At 36.1% G+C, this 20,558-nt stretch overlaps 1 protein-coding gene across 3 annotated transcripts in view; it reads right to left on the bottom strand.

The window, feature by feature from the left end:
• Positions 1-327: 327 nt before the first annotated feature.
• LOC150096609 (retinoblastoma-like protein 1) overlaps positions 328-20,558 on the bottom strand; it is a 488,590-nt gene continuing 468,359 nt past the window's right edge. For all 3 annotated transcript variants that reach the window (XM_090408756.1, XM_090408757.1, XM_090408758.1), the window contains one exon: positions 328-1,235. In XM_090408756.1, the coding sequence (XP_090264882.1) occupies positions 1,068-1,235 (168 nt within the window). In that variant the 3' untranslated portion in view covers positions 328-1,067. The remainder of the gene's footprint in view (positions 1,236-20,558) is intronic.

Genomic DNA, 20,558 nt, shown 5'->3' with positions numbered 1-20,558 from the left:
TAGTACCATCTAAAGTACCACTTCTATTCAGTAAGTAAACTAGTGGTAGCAAGTCTGATAATCATCTCATATGATCATAATCAGACTAGGTGAGTATCAAAAAATTTTAAAATCTGCTGAAAAAACATCAACCATAAGTATGTACAAATGAAACTTGCATAAGTATGATAATTATATCTAAGTGCAAATGTTAGGGTCCAATGTCATCTATCATAGGAGGCAGTAGAATAGCTTAGAATTTTTGTAACAATTGCCTTCAAATCTATTTTTACATAGAAGGCACTCTTATTCACAAAGATACACTAAAAAAAAGTTGGGTATTTAGTTTTTATTTAGTGTTGAAGAATTATACACGTCGCCCACTTATTATTCTAGAATTTTCAAACTATATACACTATGCAATAGCAAAAAAAAAAGATTAAAACTATTATACAAAACTAAAACATGTGGGAATCAACAATCGCATCAAACTTGATTTGATACATACACATACAAAAAAGACCGAGGTTAGAACAAGTTTAACACCTGGTTTAATCTTGATCAACCAGCAAAAATGATATTAACAAGTCACCAAGGAAGATTAAAAAAATATGCTCTCTTGCACAAATAGCAAGTAATCAATGTTCAATCCTATTTATTTAAATTAAAAAGAAAAAAAAATTGCCCCAAAAGTAGAGTTAATAAAAACATTTTTGCAGCTCCATATGATTTTGTTTTCCCTGCTTGTTTTAAAACAAGAATAAGAACAAATAAGAATACTGTTTAATAACGGCACTTCTTAACAAGAAGCTGCAATCTTTAATAGCTCAGAAGATGACTTCAAGAACTATTTAATGATACTATAAAGAACTTTATATATAAAAAAAAAAAAAAAGTGTAGGGCTATATACATTTCAATGCACATGTAAATACATGTGCAGACAAACACCCACAGTTTTAAGACTAGTTTTTAGGATGAGCACTAGCAAACCAGTCCATAACGTTCTACTGTTCACTTTATAAAGATCCAAAGATCATTTGGGACCCTACACTTTTGTTGAATGCAATGTAACCGGCATTCTGAACACTCATTCAGCAACAGCTCCCTGTCGCTCAGTAATAACATTCTGGATCTTACGCACTGCAAGGTCAGGAGATAACCGTTTTGGGTTTTCACTGTCAGAATCATCTTGCAGAATCCTCTTTCCAACTTTCTTCTCTCCCAATTTAACATAATTGTTAATTACTCTCAAATCCTTCAAAAGAAAAAAAAAGCAAATTAACTATCAAAAGCAGTCTCAAATGTTTCAATTGCAAAGTTTCATTACATGCAATATAAATATCTTTAGTTATAATAAAAATAAGGACTGAAAAAAACAAAAATCAAACGAAAAATATGATTGACAGCTCTGTTTGGTAATGTTTTTGTTATAATAATAAATACTATACTTTAATATAGTATTAAAAATTAAATTAAATTAAAATTTTAATATAGTATTAATATATTAATTTTCATATCGTATAACATAAATACTATATTTTCTTCTTGTGTTAGAAACATTAGCATTTTGTTTTACAGACATGATTTTTCAGATGAAACTGCATATAGGCACAGATTTTTCTTTCTTCTTCTTTCCTTAAAATAAATGAAAAAATCTAACAGAATCATAATAGGCTGGAAAATTATACTTTCACAGAGTGCCATAATGCAATTATTTGCAAAAGTGTATTCTGACTGCTTTTTTGCAGGATATAGATATGCAAGTCACTTACAATGGAAACAAATTTAATAAGTAGAATTTTTGGTCTAATTTCAAAACCATTTTCAGTGTACACAGTTAAGGACAAAATTGAATAAAACAACTGAAAGTGTTATAATATATGATATTAAATTAGTAGGAAGAGAGCTTGATATGTAACTACTAGAAATGACGGAAAAGAACTAAAATTAATATCAAATAATTATTTAATACACTCATGATAGATAATGGGGAGGATCACTTCCCAAAGCTGAGCAGGTATTAAAAATAATTTGTTTGGTTTTGAATGATGAATATGGAATTCACTACTTATTTTATAAAATCTTTCTAATAAAAACAGGCCTTTGTGTTAAACTTTAGTTATATCAGTGAATTCTGTGTCTAGTAGATATGGCATGACTGGCAAGCTTCACTGACACTTGGCATATGGAATGGAGACCCCAGAAACTTCTTCTGAAAGACCAGAATGGAGGCTCAAATTATCAGTCATTTTAGAGATGTTAGGATTGCAGCTACTGGAGACGAAACAGACCTCTCTCTCATTGCAGCTACTTTCATCTCTAGTGACCACAATCACAATAATTTTGGCAATAAACCCAGTCCTTCCTCAAAGGAAAGTTAGCTTTGCCATTTCATATGTCAAAGGTGTGATGACTGAGATTTCTATGCCACACAAGTATTCAAGTTTCCCTTTCTGTCCTATTTGCAAATTAAATACTAAATTCATTCTAGCACTCACCAAAGGATAAACATTCTCCCCTTTCCTATCCAGGAGTTGGTTGGTTAATTAGAAGTTAACTGGCACCAGGATATCAAAGGTTATATTGCATCAAGTCAATGGTTATAGCAGTACTCATTGTGTAAAGATTATTAATCTGTAAAGATTGCTTTTATACTCCGAGTGTTTATTATTAACACAAGAGTTCAATTCCGATTGGTGCAATGACTTAACCGTTTCTTTTAGAATTAGGAAAATCACTGACTCAAGACCAAATAAAAAAATATACATTTAATAAAACTAAAACAATATATACACTTTAAATAAAATTACATAACTACAAAATACTGGATCCAAGGCCTTCTAAAATAATCTACACTTTAGAGATTTTCTTATCCAAAAATATCACCCATTCTCTGACTCATTCTATTATTGGATTGTTTGACATATACTTAATCACATCTACTAAACTAAACATCTTGTTTTCATGATAACAAAAATGTTCATAGTCAGTTTCTTTGTTAGGGCCTTTTCCAAAAATATAAACATTTTCTTCTTCTTTTCCATGAGATCCTTTCTCATCTCCTTTATGTGGCATACAATATCATTTCTCCTGTCTCACTGAAGTATAAATACTCTTACCTCTTGCAGTTCATCATGAAGAGAGTTTATGTGTACTTGTTACTAATCTTGCATTTTGATTAATGTGATATTTTTTTGGGAATTCCCAATGATTTTTAGAGGTAAGCTTCTTCGTTTTGTGACTATTTTTGCACTTATATTGTTTAGCTGGTAGACTATTGCATTAGTAAATGCTTGGTATTGCTGGCAGTTCTCTACGGCTACGGGATTCTCTACATAAATTTTGCAGGCATATCTCTAGACCTGCAGGATTTATATTTGCTCTCATACGCAATTAAATCGATATGAGTGTGCCTGACCTGCTTGACGAAGAGCCGGCTATCATACTTATTAATAAACTTCAAAAGAAGTTCAAACTGAAATGGCCTGCTGACTTGATTGATCCCGACATCATCGTCGACTCTCTTGACAAAGTCCTAGCACTCACTTTCATTAAAAAGCTTTTTAAAAAATTTGAACAAGAATAGCCCGGCTACTTAAACTTATATTCTTTACCCAAAGTTGATGATGAAGAAAATGAAGACTCTCCTCAAATGGAGGAAAAGTTCAATTTACTAGTGTCTGCCTCTAATCTCACTGATCAAGAAGAAACTCACGCTCGTAAGAAGCAGAAAACTCTCGCTTCTGAACCAACAAATGAAGTTGATTGCGTCCAGCTCCTTTGTAAGATTTCTATAATCAGCCACTTTGGCAGGCTGAATTTTTATGCCCTCATCTACATTTTTGGCCAATCTACAATTTATTTGTAGGTTAGCCATGTACATCTCTGCTTCTCCCGTAGGATAATCGGTGGAACCTTCTCATTGGGAGAGGCGGAGGAGTCTGAATTGGGAGCGTCTTCGTCCATATCAACTTCATTTGTTGGTTCAGAAACGAGAGTTTTCCGTTTCTTACGAGCGTGAGTTTCTTCTTGATCGTATAGTGCGAGAGTTCCTGAAATTCAAGAGTCTTCGTCCGAATCAACTTCATTTGTTGGTTCAGAAGCGAGAGTTTTCTGCTTCTTACGAGCATGAGGTTCTTCTTGATCATATAGTACGAGAGTTCCTGAAATTCAAGCTCCTCGGTCCTCCAAAAGTAAGAATATGACAACAGATGCTCGCCCATCATTAACTGAGCCCCTTAAGAAAATGAAGCTTCAACATCAAACGAGAACATATGCCGATGTGGCCCGCTTCAAACAGATAGTACAAAACCAGAACCTGGCTAATCCACATTCAAATCTATCAGCTATTATCACCTCTTCTCTTGCAAATATGCTGCAAGATTTCAGCAACACAAAACCATCACTAAGTGTTACAAAAAGATTTTTACAGCAAACTCAATCCATATTATCTGCACTCTCTGATGCATAAGAAAAAAATCACTCCAGATTCGCTTAGGATTATCGCTTGGAACGCCAATGGTATCCAAAACAAAGTGTTGGAAATGCAGGAATTCAATAATAGATATAATTCAGATATACTTCTAATCAATGAAACTCACCTGAAGCCTGCTGACAACCTAAAAATCAGAGGGTATCAGGTTTACAGAAACAACAGATTTGGGTATAGAGGTGGAGGTACAGCCACCCTTATCAAAAACTATATAAACCATCATTCAATAACCAACCCTGCAACCACCAACCTCGAAATCACAGGCATTAATGTCCTCACAAACTCAGTTGAAAACCTAAAAATTTTTGCTGCTTGCAACCCTCCAACAAAAACATCGTTGACCTCAGATCTGGATGCTATCCTTGGCATAAAAGGACCGGTCATCAGCGCTGGAGATTTCAATGCAAAACATCGTGCTTGGAACAGTAAATCTACCAACAAAAATGGTCGCATACTGTTTAACTACTCAAGTTCCAACTGCATAGCTGTGGCCGGTCCTTCAATGCCAACTCATCTCAGTCCAATTGGCTCCTTCAACCTAGCTATAGTTGTCCTCCAAAATGTCAAATTGTAGTACAACTTGGATTCACTTGACGAATTAACTTCTGACAACAACCCTATTCTGCTCCAATTAGGCAATCAGAAGGGACTGTTCCCCCTGCCTCACACCTTGGAAAAAATTATACAATGTGCTGCCAAACTACTTTGGTCCTGTTCCTCATATTAACTCTAAAGAAGAAATTGATTCTGCAGTCAATAAATTTACTCAACAAATCAATGCAGCCTTATCATCTATCACCTCAAATACGCCTACTTCTAAGCCTCAAAGACTTCCAGAAGATATCATGAGCTTGATCAGGGAGAAAATAAGGCAAGAAAAAGATACTTTAATACCAGGGCTCCCCAAGATAAAAAGTCACTCAACCGGTTGAATAGTGCAGTGAGAGATGCACTGAAGGCCCACAGAAACAAACTATGGGAAGATAAATTAGCTTCCATTTCACCCAGTGATCAAACCGTTTGAAAACTGTTAAGAAATATCAAATATAAAACTCTTCCTCCTCTCAAATCGGATTTAGGCATAATTCACTCAGATGCTTATAAAGCTGAAACTATAGTCAAAAACTTAGAAAAGCAGTGCAGCCTTTCATATGATAACCTGAACTTCAATCATATTTATAAAATCCACCGCCACGTCAGATACATACTAAAACAGTGTGATACCTGTACCAGCCAACTCACATCTACTTCTCCAGCCAAAATCTACGACATCATACAAAATTTAGAAAATAAAAAAGCTCCTGGACCTGACGGCATCCCTAATAAAGTTATTAAACTGCTACCCCGAAAGGCCATCGTACATCTTACAACAATAATAAATGCCATGTTTAGATTCAAATACTTTCCCTATGCTTGGAAGTTGGTAGATGTGGTCCCTATTTATAAGCCTGGTAAGGACCCACAGCTGCCACAAAGTTATTGCCCCATCAGTCTGATTTCCAATTTGGGCAAAATCGCTGAAAAAGTCATCCTCTCCAAAATTCAAGTTTCTGTAAACAAGCTAAATATCCTACCTTTAGAGCAGTTTGGTTTTTGCAAACTCCACAGATCCATAGATTAGTTGAATACATTACCACCAGCTTCAACTGGCATCAATACACCGGAGCAATCTTTCTTGACTTAGAAAAGGCCTTTGACAAATTATGGCACTTTGAACTCCTATAGAAGCTGATTTTAGCCAGCATTCTATTGGATCTGATCCACCTCATTAAGTATTTTCTTTCTGGAAGACGCATGCAAGTTAAACTAAATGGGGCGGAATCTACCCAGCGGCGGATATTGGCTGGAGTGCCTCAAAGATCCTTCCTGGCGCCGATACTTTCCTCGATTTACATGGTGGACATCCTACATAATCCGATGTCATCTATCATTGCTCTCTATGCCAACGATACAGCAATTTTGGTCAGATCTCTTAAACCGCTTCTTGTTACAAAGAAACTACAAGATAACCTGCTGAAACTGGAACACTGGTTCTCCATTTGGAGACTGCAAGTAAACCCTCAAAAAAGCAATGCTCTTCTGTTCACAAAAATTCAATATCTCCCAAAGAAGACATCTTTCTATTTAACATCAGGATTCCCTGGAAAACAGAAGCCAAATATCTCGGCATACTGCTAGACAGAAAACTTACCTTCAGCCCCGCATATAAAATCCTTATGTGCAAAGGCATCAAAAGTCATATCACAGCTTTACCCTCTTATCAACAGGAACAGCAAACTAGATATTAAAATCAAATTGCTCCTCTACCAGTTGATGATTAGTCCCATTATCACTTATGCGTCCCCTGCCTGGAGCCATACTTCAAGCTCAAATATCCTTAAACTGCAAAACAAATGCTTACGCATGATCTTAAATGCACCATGGTACATCAGAAACGTTCAACTTCATCGAGACACATATGTCCCTTCTATCTACATCCTGCAATCTCTTGCAGTAAAGTACTTCTCAAAATCGTCCTCACATCCAAATGAATTAGTCCAACAAGCAGCAAATTATGATGAATTGGAATTATGCAAATATAGACGATCTAAGGCCATTCTAGTTCCCTTTCAAGATCTATAACTTGCCCAACTCGAGCTGAGCACGTAGCTCATAAATTTCTCCCTACACAGTAACCTTATCAGATAGCAGGGATTAAAAGCATTATACTTCACCCTTATAGACAGTAACGTTCTGCATTCAGTTTGATGTATAAATTACTAATTTTTGTATACTGGAGAAATAAAAGTTTCTTCTTCTACTTCAAAACAACATATCTAAGTTGAGCTAATTCCGTTGCCTTTTCCAGTAGAAATAGCAAATAGATCCGGTCCTTAAGACAGATGAAACTGTCCAATCAGCATTTCCTCGAATATACAATTAGAACATCAACTGCAATATCTTCTTTTATTTACTGAATAATTGTTGACAGTCTCAACTTTCAATAATATTCAGTTTAAAGACTCACAGTTCTACGATTCCTTTTATTATTATTATTATTAGTGACACCTCCAAGGAGTCCGAAGACTCATCATGGGAGGACACCTATTGTACAACTCTCAGTCTCCACCACTACACCGATCCTCTACTACCAATCATCTACATCAGCACCATCTACTGCCCACCACCACAGCTAGTATTTTTTGTCTGTAAATTGCGTGTGTTCTGAAGGGCCGATTTGTCTGTATGTGGGATGAAAAACCAGAGTTTCCGGGAGAAAAACCCTGCTACCTCTGTATGAGATCGGCTAACTCACCTTTGATTGAAAAAGTCCATATAAAGATTCCTCCCATCATAATGCAACGTACCATCGTTCTTTCAACTGCGCTACGGAGGCACTTTTCGGAATCTTCTATTAATATTCTTCCGACTGTCACATAGAACTTGACAACTTCCTAAGATGAAAATTTCTTTAGTTTTATGTGTTCTTAAACTTCCATTAGCTCTCTCCGTCAATCACCCATTAAACTCCTCAGCGAGCATGTGCATTCCATATAAATGGGAAGTAAGAAGATAATCATAATGGCTAATACGTTGTCTCCGTTAGTGTAATGAGAATGTCTTTTCAAAACACAACACTTAATAATTTTAAATTAGAATAAAAAGGATTGAAAGTAACACAACTATCAGGTTCTGGTAAGTACATCAATTTTCAAATGGTTTACATTTTATTTTGACAACAATAATATCAATAACAGGCACATGGCAAGTGCCAATAATACGTGTTATAAAATCAAAACTAATAATATACTAACATAAACTCATAATTTTAAATATGAGTTTAATATTAAATGTAATAGTAAACAGTAATAAAGATATAAATTAGGACATTATGTACACAAATCATTTTTAAAAAATTTAAATTAAAAAAAAAAGTTAACCAAATCAGTATCTACATATAAATAGAACAAACAAATTTTTTGCTAAAATAAAGAGGCAAAAGGCTTCATTTCGGCGATGCAAAATTATATAAATTAAGTGGATTTTAAATCCAACATAATTTCAAAGCCGAATACAGAAACTATAAAAGTTGCGTGTGTTTTGTTTGTATAAATTAATTATTTTTTAAAAGTTAAAAACTTTTCGCAATTTATCCAAGTCTGATAACTTGGATAAATTGATAACATCTACTTGAGGGTATATGGGCTCAGACAGATAAGCAAAAAATTCATTCCTTTCTCAAGTGAAGTGCTGGCACTCCACCAAAATATGACAAATGGTGAGATGCTTATTGCACTGTTTGCACACAGGTAGGTCACCAGTGCTCAGTAAATACTAATGTGCAAGATGACTGTGACCTATGCACGATGTTTTTGGAATTGTGGCCATTGCTTACCTGTACAATTTAAATTGGTTACCTACTTCACAGCTTCATTGATAGATGTTTGATTGACTCCTTGAGCATTATGTTTTGCAAACAATGGCCAACAGGACAAAATATATTGTTGGTTGCTGCTATAGACCTGGGGGTCCAGAAGATGTGGATGACTTACATCAGCAGATTAGCACAAGCGCATGCCAAGCAGTTATCAGGGGAGACTTCAATTATGGTGAATTAAAAGGAGAGAAGGGCACATGGCTAAATGGAATTTATACATTTACTAAGGGATAATTGTCTGAAACAGCACATGATTTAAGGGGACCAGTGGTTTGAGAGTGTTGTATCTGGTAATAGCAGCAGAGGATCTATCTATAACTGCAGTAGCAACTCCAATTATCCTGTGGACATTTCAGTCAAGAAAGGGTTTATGCAGAACTATAAAGCTGGCAATTATAACAAACTTAGGAGGCAACTTGGAGCAATGCCACAGCATAAGAAACTACATGGAATGAATGTCATTAGTGCATGGGGGAAGTGGTCAAGGATTGTTTGAGTGAGGCAGATCAGAGTGAATAGCCAAGGTGAGGAGGATAAACAGAGCAGAGATTAAGTGAATGGCTAGCAATATAAAGCAGGAGCTGCAAAAAAAAAAAGCACAAGAAGGGTAACTAGTATGGTAAGGAAGGCTAAATCAGATTTTGAGAGAAAATTAGCTAAGCAGGCCAAAGTAAATTCAAAAGAATTTTTTTCGCTACATAGCAAGTAAGAGAAGTAATGATTATGGAAAGATAGATTTACTCATTGCTGATGGTAGGAAAGTGACAGAAGCAGAAGAATTAGTTCAATTACTAAGTGATTACTTTGCAAGGGTATATAATCCAAGTGATGATTTTGCAGTTACTGAGGTAACAGAGACTGATGTGAGCATTGCGGTAGATGAACTGGAGGTATTAAGTATATTGAAAAATATCAATGTGAACACAGAAGTGGGCCTGGATGGCATGTAAATTTGTATGCTACGACAATGTGCAAGTGAACTGGCAGTACCTCTGATAAAGTTGTTTAATCCCAGCTCTGGAAAGGTTCCAATGGAGCGGAAAGAGGGTAAGATAGTTCCATTACATAAAGGTGACTCCAAGACAGAAGTAGCAACTTACAGATCAATTAGTAACTCTGTGGTGGTGGTTACAGTATTGGTAAAGTTGGTTAAAAGTAAAATTCAGGAATGGGTGGATAGGAAATATGATACTCTATATGTGGCAGCATAAGTTTGTAAAAAGGTAGGTCCTGACTCAGTAATTTATTCACGGTCTATAATAAGATGACAGCAGAATAAAGAAAATGGTTATACCATGATACTGCTGGACTTTGCAAAAGCATTTGGCAGAATACCACATGGAAAACTATTACATAAGTTGGAGCAAATGGGAATGGATATAAGGCTGGTGGCACGGTTGAGAGATATCAGAGGATGGTGTATGGTGGAGTGGAATCAAGGCAAATGAGGGTGATTAGTGGATCAGGGCTCTGTACTAGGATCACTATTCTAATTTGTACATTAATGATATAGTAGAATATTTGAAGGGGGGATATTCAGTTGTTTGTCGATGATGCAAAACTAAGGAGGGCAACAGTTGATATGATGTAGATATCTTACAGAATGATTTAAATAAATTGGCAGTGTGGCCACAGGACAATGATTATCAATTCAATGTTGCAAAATGTAAGGCTTCAGGATGAAAAGATAACACACTTCTATATCATATTGCTGGTACTAGTTTACAGGAAATTAATGAGGCTAGGGATATAAAGGTGATCCCTAGTCTCTAAGGGTGGACAGAGATCTGAAATTCAGAGGACATATTGCAAGAGTTGGCAAAATAGCTCAGAGGATTACTTGGATGCTGAAGAACACATTGACAAGTAAAGATATGGAGGTTATTATTCCTCTTTATTAGGCTATGATTTGGCCACATGATGACTACTGTGCACAGATTTGGTCACTCACTTGCATTTCTTGGGGATCGGGAAGTGGTGGAGAGGATTCAGAAACGAGACCAAGTTGGTGACAGGTCTGTGGAATGTTCTCTGTGAGGATGCATGGGTTGCAGAGTTTAGCTGACAGACAGAGGAGAGGGGGATATGATAGAAACTTAAATTTACTAAAGGGATTCTATAAGATTGACACTGAAGAAATTTTTCAATACATGGGGAGTATGGGGAAAACAAGGGATGCAATATATTACTTTTACACTTAAAGGTGTGTAGACTATGTTCTTTACTTGAAGAGTGGTGAATGAGTGGAATGGATTGGTAGAGGTGGTTGTGATGAGTGCCCCAACAGTGAATAGGTTTAAGGAGATGTATGATCGAAACTGTGTTGATGGATAGATTGGGTCTCTTGTTGATGAGTCTTTTGGCTCCATGGAATGGCCATATATAATAATAATAATGATGGGAAAAAAGTACTTCAGTCAGCTTTGCCCACTTTCCACATATACATTCGTGTAGGAGAACAAGTTTCCTGTGAAGACAGAGTGCAAATAACAAGAAAATTATCGCTTCCATAGATGTTCTCTCTCTCTTCGACAAGTTACACGAGCACTGGGAAGATGGCAGGATGACAAAAAGATTGTTAGATCAATTGTAGAACATAAGCAGGCAAGCATGTGGAAGAAAGTACTGATTCCATTATTAAGATTGGAAAGATTAGGATTGTCGATCATTTGTTCAATGATATATGTTTTCATGCATTTGTGTTGGAACTATCTCACAGAGTATTGTGTCTATTAAAGGCACCTGTTACAAGTATGAGCTTTGGCAGTTTGCAATATAAGATTATACAGTTCAATCTCATTTAACTCACAACCTTGTGGTTGTTCAGTACTTATTAAAAGTTAAATTCCTTAAGATATGATTCTTGTTGAGTTCTAAACATGTTTACTGCAGACAGAAACAGAAAACATTCTTTCTGCAGCACAATCTTCATATCATCGAAATTCTGGCATGATATCAATGATAGTTACACTGTATGTAAAAATTTTCCTGTTGTTTTGGCTTTGTAGACATGTTTGATTTTTGAGAGGCTGAGAGCTTACTTTTGCCAGTTTTATATTTATCAATTGATTTTGGAACGTTTGAATGGCTAATGTCCATCTCTTCCTCTGGAAAAATGCTCAATATATCATCTCACGTGGCAGTGTAATATCTGATTTATTTTCTTATATGTAATATCTTTACTTTAAAATAATAGCTTTACTCTAATGTGCTTTTTCTCTCTTAACCTTTCTCACTTACTCTACTACGTACTATGATTATCCACCTTCTGTATTTACTAGTCAAATGCCTATGAATACTGAAAATTTATTTGTCAGACTGCACCACCAATATATCATTTAATTGGCATAAGACTAAATAAAACTTCCGGTAGATTTCCCTCTCTCTCACGAGCGAACTTTCTTTTATCAATGTATACTTTAACAGTTGTGGTTCGTACGTAACTGAACTGTGTTTTTATTGCCTTAAATTACTTCCTGCTCACAAGTCGGATTTATTTAAGAACAGTGCAGTTGTAAAATAAAAGATCAGGCAGCACTCTTTTAACAAATAATTAAAACACATTTATTTGCAAATTATACATGAATTAATCAATAGGGAGATTGCTTTCTCTATCCATTTATAAAATCTTTAGCATAAATTATAACCTTTTTACTTTAATACTAATTAACTTCTTCAACTTACAATCTTATTTACTCTCCGCTTACAAATTCAACTTATTAAACTTCTGGTTTACTTGCAAAGAAGTTAGCTAACTCTCTGTTAAGTTATCTTTACAATTTTTATATCAACTTCCAATATGCCAATCGATTCTCTTCATGACACTTCTTACTGCTATTAACCAAATTCTTAAAAGTCTTTCTATAACATACTATAAGAGGAATTGTGCAAAGTATGGAACTTACAAAGGCTCTGTATCACACATTCAGTCAAAAGTCTTGCACAAAAAGTTCTAGGGCAGTTCTTTCATCTCAGATCTCGAGCTTCCTCAGGAATGTCTGGCTTCAGTAATATCTCATCGGGAAAATAACGGACTGTGGACTGCGGTACTCATCCACTCCAGCAAAAGGTTGTTCTCCCACAGTGAAAAGAAAAACTTCCGAGCGATGCTGTCTCAGGTAATTTACATCACCTTTTCTCCTCTGCTTTGGCTCGCCGAAAATGCCTGGATGACTGCAGTCTCCAATAGCTCGAACTGCCGCTTCCAACTCTCAACCGGGATCCCTCTCTCTGGCGTCTGGAAGCCTTTCCTTCTTCGGCAACATCTGGAAGTCCTCTCTCTCTGGCAATGACTGGAACCGGGCTGCCTCTTATGCTTGGCTCAGTCCCTTTTATTTTGCGATCTCGTGACCTTGCACTAAGGGTAATAAACCCCAAAGAATTCGGCATGACTCTTTAATCTTCTTTACAGTTTAACGCGCTCTTTGTTCTCCTCCGTGCAATCTTTTGATCGTATTTTGCCGGGCGCAGAAACTTGTCTCTAAAACTAGCTGACCTCTTTGATACTTTGCTTCTCCTTTCGGGGCTGCGGAAACTTCTCTAAACCTAGAGGCACTCTTGATACTATCTTTAAAGGTGTTAGTGCAGTAAGCAACTCTTATATACAAAACTAGTAAACAACTTTTCCTGCACTCTTACACATAACTATATACAAAGTTCCCCTGGGAAAGCATTGCCCTTGTTTTCGACATTAAAACAGTAAATACATTCACTTCACACAGGGTTAACTACATTAATAAAATACATACATACAAACAAGATTATTTTTTGTAACAGTTCACGAGACTTGACCTCTGTAAAAAATCGATGTAGAGCGCTTTGGTATTTTAAAGATACATCGAGATTTTACAGCAGGATCATTTGGTAAGTTCAATTAACTTTCAGTGGATAACAAAGTATCTCTTTTTCTTTAAGTGATATCCTTATCATAATTTATTTAATCAGTGGGTTCTCATTGAACTGGACCATTTGAGTTTTTTTCTGAAGTGAGACCATAGGTCGTGTGATTGATGCACTCTGCAGAGAAGCACTCATGATCATAAAGTTCAGGTATTGTGAAATTATTAGATGGTAAAATAGGCATATGAGGATCTCAGGAAAGGTGTGGGGGTAATGAAAGTAGCAACTTCCATTACTTGGAATGGAAGTAGCAATGGAAGTTGTTACCATCCAAAAAGGAAGGTAGCAACTTCCTTTTGCATCTTGATATATTTTTGTTCTGTTTTAATCTTTTGTATTTCTTTTTCATCCTTCCACTTCTGACATGCACAGGAGTAGGCTAGATGATCTCACTAACAGTTAACATTTAGCTATTTTTGCAGAGCAAGTTTTTTACCATGATCATTATGATATACAGCTTAGCAGGACAGTTAAAATACCCTGCTTTTATAGATACTGGAGACTTGGGTGGATTCAAAATAGAGGTATGCATGCATACATACATATTAGGATGTATGCCTCATTATTTATCACTCCCTGATCTTTAAGCTCTGATCATATCTCCTCATCTGGAACATCAAAAAAATCACATTCCTCTAGAAGAGTTTAGTGTTTTATGAAGTGTCAACTATAATTGATATTACCTTTAGTAATTTTTCTGAGTGTTGTGCATGTTTCCATAAGGATATCACCCAAATGTAGTTTCTTGACTGTTGTGGGAGATCACACCAGTTCTTAACCCTTTTGAATAAAGAAGGATGATATTTTTCCAATTGGGTTTTCACCTGTTGCATTGATAATGAGAAACACTGGTACATTTATACTGATACCACGTCTTTTGTTTCTTATTTCTGTTAACAAATGATGTATCTATAGTACCAGTATTTAGTTGGGACCTCATTGAGGCACATGAAATGTTTGGAGATGAATTTATGCTCTGGAGATTTTTTTATTTTTGTTTGGCACCAGAGCTCTTCATGTACCACAAAGCCACACATGGAAGCCCACTACCAGTAATGATTGTGATGAGGAGTGGAATGTCAGGGTTATGCTGGACCATGAGGTAGGAGGCTTACCACAAAACCATTTACCCTTGCAGTCAAGCCCACTGATTTTGGCCAAGCCCATCTAGGACATCCTGTCTTGCCAAATCAGATGCCAATGCAGTGTAAGACTACCAGGATCTCCCTTTGAGGATTCCATAGGTTACACTGAATGGCAAACAGAGAGAGAGGTGTTGGTGGGGGTCTGGAAGAAAGGACACTGTTATTAATATAACTGTTATTCTAAACTGAAATTTTAAACTGTTATACAAGATTAGTAGAGCGACAAAAATGGGAAGAAAAGCAAAGAAAAAGAAGAAGAACAAAAAGGGCCAGTACCCTTCACTACAGACAGGTGCCCAATGAGGAGGGGGCCATACACTCCAAGAGCACACAGAATTCTTTGCTTGTACAGTCTCTCATATTATGGATAGGCAAGTCAGTCTTCTCAAGAATGTTTGGAAGAACAGAGATTATACCACCTCCACCAGATACAGGATGCACTGGAATAAGACTACACAGTTTTTACACTGAAGCCAATTTTTATAAGAAGGATTGTCAAAAGACAGCCAAAAGCCAATATTCATCACCTCAACCTGAACAGATATGTCTAAAATTTTAACAATTTTGGGAAAGTATCCTGCTCAACCCATGACTGTTAAATAGCGTGATTTTAATTGCAGTGTCTTTTCCTGAATTCTAATAGTAACAGATCAAGTTCTCCTACTGCATTTAAAATCATGTATTAAAACAAGTACTGAAATTTTAAACTGTTATTCTCTAACTGTATGCACTGTAAATGGTCTTAAAATAACATTTAAAATTCTGTATCTAATTAATGCGACTGACTGCTTTTTTTTTATTTTTAATTTTCTTCAAGAGATCAAAGACTACAAATTTCACAAAGGAAGCTGTAATTCCCTGAAGTAAGATATGCTCACTTCTTTCTTGGAAAATGCAGACTTCAACACACTAATAATAACTTCAAAAATCCTACATTCAACAAAAACACTACAAACTACACATTATTATACAGTCGCATGTGTGCCACAATAGAAAATTATATTCATTTTACAAATATTTCGTCCTTCGTATTTGTAAGATACTATCAGTATGAGCTAAAAACAAAATGTACAGAATTTGAACAATAGAACAGCAGAGTGCACATGCCAAATTAAAATCACTCTATAAATGCAGTTGTCAAGTTAAAACTATTGGGTTGCAAATGATAATTAAGTTAAATTATAATAATTTAATGCAGTCGTTATAATTAAGGTTTGGTCGATAAAGTGGGACTTCAATACTTCTTTGAATAGTCATTCATATCTATACACAGATCTGTGCAATAGTTTGTGTTTTCCAATTAGATCCTATGGTTTGAGATTTCAATTTCATGTTGTGGCAGGCCTGATTCCAAGGCACTTCAGAAAAAATAGCCTGGGTCTTAAACAAATAATTTCTGCACAGCTTTAATGCTCCATCGAAAGCTTGGTACCCTTATACATTCTACTAATGACCAGCTCCCTCCTCTCTCTGTGCATGGCATATATAAAGTGCTCTGTTCCTGTAAGTTGGCCTACTATAGACAGAGAGGAAGATCAGTCAACATATGCATGAAAGAACACAAAAAATACATCTGCAGTCACAACTAAGGTCAATCAGGCCTTGCAGACCATGCTTTGGATACAGCTCACAGAATCAATTGGAAAAAGACCACAATGCTCCATCGCAGTAAATTTAGAAGAGAAAGACTACACTGGTGTCCAAAGCCTAAGGACGAACACTATTTCTGAAGATTATAAACATAAATCCAGATGAATTAGCTTGTGGCAATTTGTATAACTGACAATTTTGAGTAGAAAGTGAGTAAACATTCAAATTACGTGCAAAGGGGTTGTGTGATAGCACTCAACAAGATAAAAGGCAAAAGACTACACTAAGCGAATCATATTTCATGAAGGAATAAAGTTGTACCTGGATGTCTCGTAATCTGAAAGACATTACCTAGATGATTTCACACAGGAAAGAATAACTGGAAAGCTTGAAGGCTGCAGAATTACTGATATTGCCAGAGAGTTTGACATCTCACATAGTGTTGATCCAAGCTCTGCGCAGCATTTCAAACCAATGGAATGTGTTCCAGACGTTTGCTAAGAGGTTGTCCTTGCGCTACCACGGAGCATGAAGACAGATGGATTTATAACAGCAAAACGTAATCAACCCACTATGGAAGCTCAGCTTGCAAGTCAGCTAAATTCAAGCAACAGGTACATGGACATAAATTAACGATACCAAGAAATTATATACTTGGCTTAATCCTTTATCCAAGTGTAAGCAAACAAAGTTTGTGCCTGAAGTATTTTCAGGGTTTGGGGCAACTTGTATATAGAGGCTAATGACTTCACATCACCTGCCTTAGTATCTCATAATGCAAAGCACATATCCTTAGACATGTATAATGCTATGCATTATGGGAAGGGTCACTACCCAGACTGGTTTCAACCTTTATTGAGGTCTCATCAGTGGGAGCCAGATCCAGAGGTGATCCTAAGGTGTCAGACCTCAATAAAGTTTGAAACCAGTCCAAGTAGTGCATAGTACTACCCTTTCCATAATGCATAGCATTATACATGTCTGTAAGGATATGTGTTTTGCATTATGGGATACTAAGGCAAGTGATGTGAAATCATTAGCTTCTATATATGAGTTGCCCCAGTCCTGAAAATACTTCATGTGCAAACTTTGTTTGCTTACACTTGGATAAAGGATTAAGCCAAGTATATAATTTCTTGGTATCTTTAATTTATAGTATAACCAAGCAGAAAAACTTCAAACAGATACATGGATATCTTGACAAATTGTGGCAAGACGTCTGCGACAAGTAGGCTTTTATGCCCAAAGGTCTGTAGTTTGTGTCCCTTTATCCACAGCTCATCATAGAGCACGTTTTAAATGATGTATCTATAAAAATTGGATAAGACACCAATGTACTCTATTGCAAGTCAGCTAGCATTATACAGATGAGAGTCATCTTAGTCTTTCATTTGATTCTAGACGACACTTCATCTGGTGTGAAAGTGGTACTGCTTACCATCACGAGAATGTTCTTGAAAGGGATAGATATGACAGTGCTGAGGTCAAGGTGTGGTGAAGCATTATGTTTAATGGATACACTGAGCTACAAGTGCTGGAAAAAGGGATATGACTGGTGAACGATACTGCAACAAAGGTCTTCAATGTCATGTTCGATTGTTCTGTAAACGAAGGATTCATTTTTATGGATGACAGTGCCATACCACATCATACACGAGCAGTAGAGATACTCCTGAAGACTGAGAATATTAATAAAATCAAGTGGCTAGAATGTTCCTGAGACCTCAACCCCATAGAACATGTTTGGGATGCAATAGGGAGTCATGTTGCTGTTTTTAATTCCCCTCCAGAAAACAAACAATGCCTTATTCTTGCTCTGAAGGAGAAGTTGGCAGTTTCCAGAATGGTATGGCATTGCGAGAGCTGCATCTCAGTTCAGGGTGGACATATTCCATATTAAAATGTCTCTCTGAATAGCTTTCTGTAAGCACTGTACATTCATTCCTTAACTACATCCTTAGGAAATTTGTAACTTTTGCCAAAAACATATTGCAATTTAATTTGTACAAAATTTATAACACATTTTTTGTGTAATAAAATTTATTAATATGCTGGCAATAAATTTATGTTCCCATTTGGCTGTAGTCAGGAAAATATTTTCATATACAGGTAAAAATGTAGTTCGTCCTTAGCTTTTGGACACCAGTGTATTTTTACAATCCTCAGCTGCTTTCAGAAATCAGCCTAACCTGAATTAATATGGCTGCAAAAAAACTTCCCAAAATGTCTGAAACTAATAATTCGAGATTCCAGTTTACATCTGAAACTGTGTACAGATACACAGAGGGTGTTCCACCTAGTTTTGTGTTATCTTCGTGTGCTTGTGTTACAAGTCACATATTATACTCCCTGACAATGTCTCACAGACAGATGAAATACTGAAAGAATTAAATAATATTTTAATCCTTTATTATAATGAGTATGAAAGGTCAATTTCCCGTAGGCATAAGTAGAAAGCAATCCATATGGGTTTCATTGGATACAAACATCCAGAAAGGAAATTTCTCGATTCTTTATCTAATGTGAATTTTTTGTAAGAATGAAGGAGTTAGTTCTGTGTGATTCTATATTGCAAATATGGCATATGTATTGTGGCCAAATAGATGATTTTTAGGATGAGCAAAAGATTCTTTCTTCCAGATGTTCCAGATAAATGTTTGCTAGGTTAGGTGATAGTAGCAAGTCCATTGCAGTTCCTTTCACTTGCTGGTATAGATGTTCTTTCTGTGTTAAGTATTCTATTTCTGTTGGAAACTCCTGGGCTAGAATGCCTATTGTTTTGGTATGAGGAATATCCGTGAAAATGGGCATTATGTAAAAGCTCATCATCGTATCTATCTGAAGATGTCAGTTTAATGTCTTGTATTGTGTGAAATTTTTAATGAAGAAGCTGAGTGACTAATGATATGATGGAGAAGGTTTGACAGGAGTCTTGAGATTTTGCAGACATGACTGCCCATGGACTCCACAATAGATCTAACCGGACAAATACTTTTGTGTAGTTCTGGTGCTGTATATATTACTGGTGTGGAGGAGGGGTGCTTGCATGGTAGTTCTTTCTCAGTTTTTTTTTTAAAAATAGTTTCTTGGTCTATAAATGTTTCCTCCAATAGCTTATTAAGCTAGCTTTCGGTATGATGTTTATTAATGTAAGGGTATGTATTATAATCTCGTAAGTGTAGTTTCATTTTTGTTCACAGGATTTGGGAAATTGTTATATTCAATTGTGTTGAATAGATTGTATTATAAGTAATTTAACTTAGTTATCCTTTCTTTTAAGGTTACACGGTGATCAGCAATATCCCGACGTTTCGATCTTCATATTAAGATCATCACCTGGAGCATATACAAATATACAGGACAAGCTGAGTTACAATACATACAGTAAGCTAGAGAAACAATGATTTGATCACAGGTTATTCTACTGGCATTCCCTCCAGATATCACGGCGCTCTTTGCACATGTATTATGTTCTGCTTATTTTGTATGGCAAAACGCTTTCTACCAACAAAAAGAAGGCCCAGCCATGGGCACTATTATCGCCCCTATTGCTAACTTTTATATGGAACATTTTGAGCAACATGCTTTAGATTCCTCTCCTTTAAAATCCAAAGTCTGGCTTAGATACGTCGACGATGTTTTCGCGATCTGGTCCCATGGCCGCCAGACACTAGACACTTTCTTTAGTCACCTAAACAAACAACACAAACGCATACAGTTCACAATTGAGATTGAAAAACAGAACAAACTTCCGTTTCTAGATACGTTTGTCACAAGTCTTCCTTCTGGCAATCTTTCTTTCACTGTTTACCGGAAACCGACACATACTGGCCAATATATACACATAAACTCCCACCACCACCCAACACAAAAACTAGGTGTCATTAATACCCTAAAAAACAGGGCTTTGAAGATCTGTTCCAATGAACATGCACTGAAAGACAAATTTAAAGTTATCAACAATACTTTTCTAAAAAATGGTTACACCAAAACACTATTAACAAAATTCTCTACAAGACCTCAATAAAAAACAAA

Source organism: Typopeltis vanoorti, chromosome 18, assembly GCF_054136105.1.
Source record: "Typopeltis vanoorti isolate ZY-2024b chromosome 18, IOZ_Tvanoo_1.0, whole genome shotgun sequence".
Taxonomy (NCBI): Eukaryota; Metazoa; Arthropoda; class Arachnida; order Uropygi; family Thelyphonidae; genus Typopeltis; species Typopeltis vanoorti.
The sequence above is the reverse complement of the archived record's forward strand: the minus strand, read 5'-3'. Positions and strand labels throughout refer to the sequence as shown.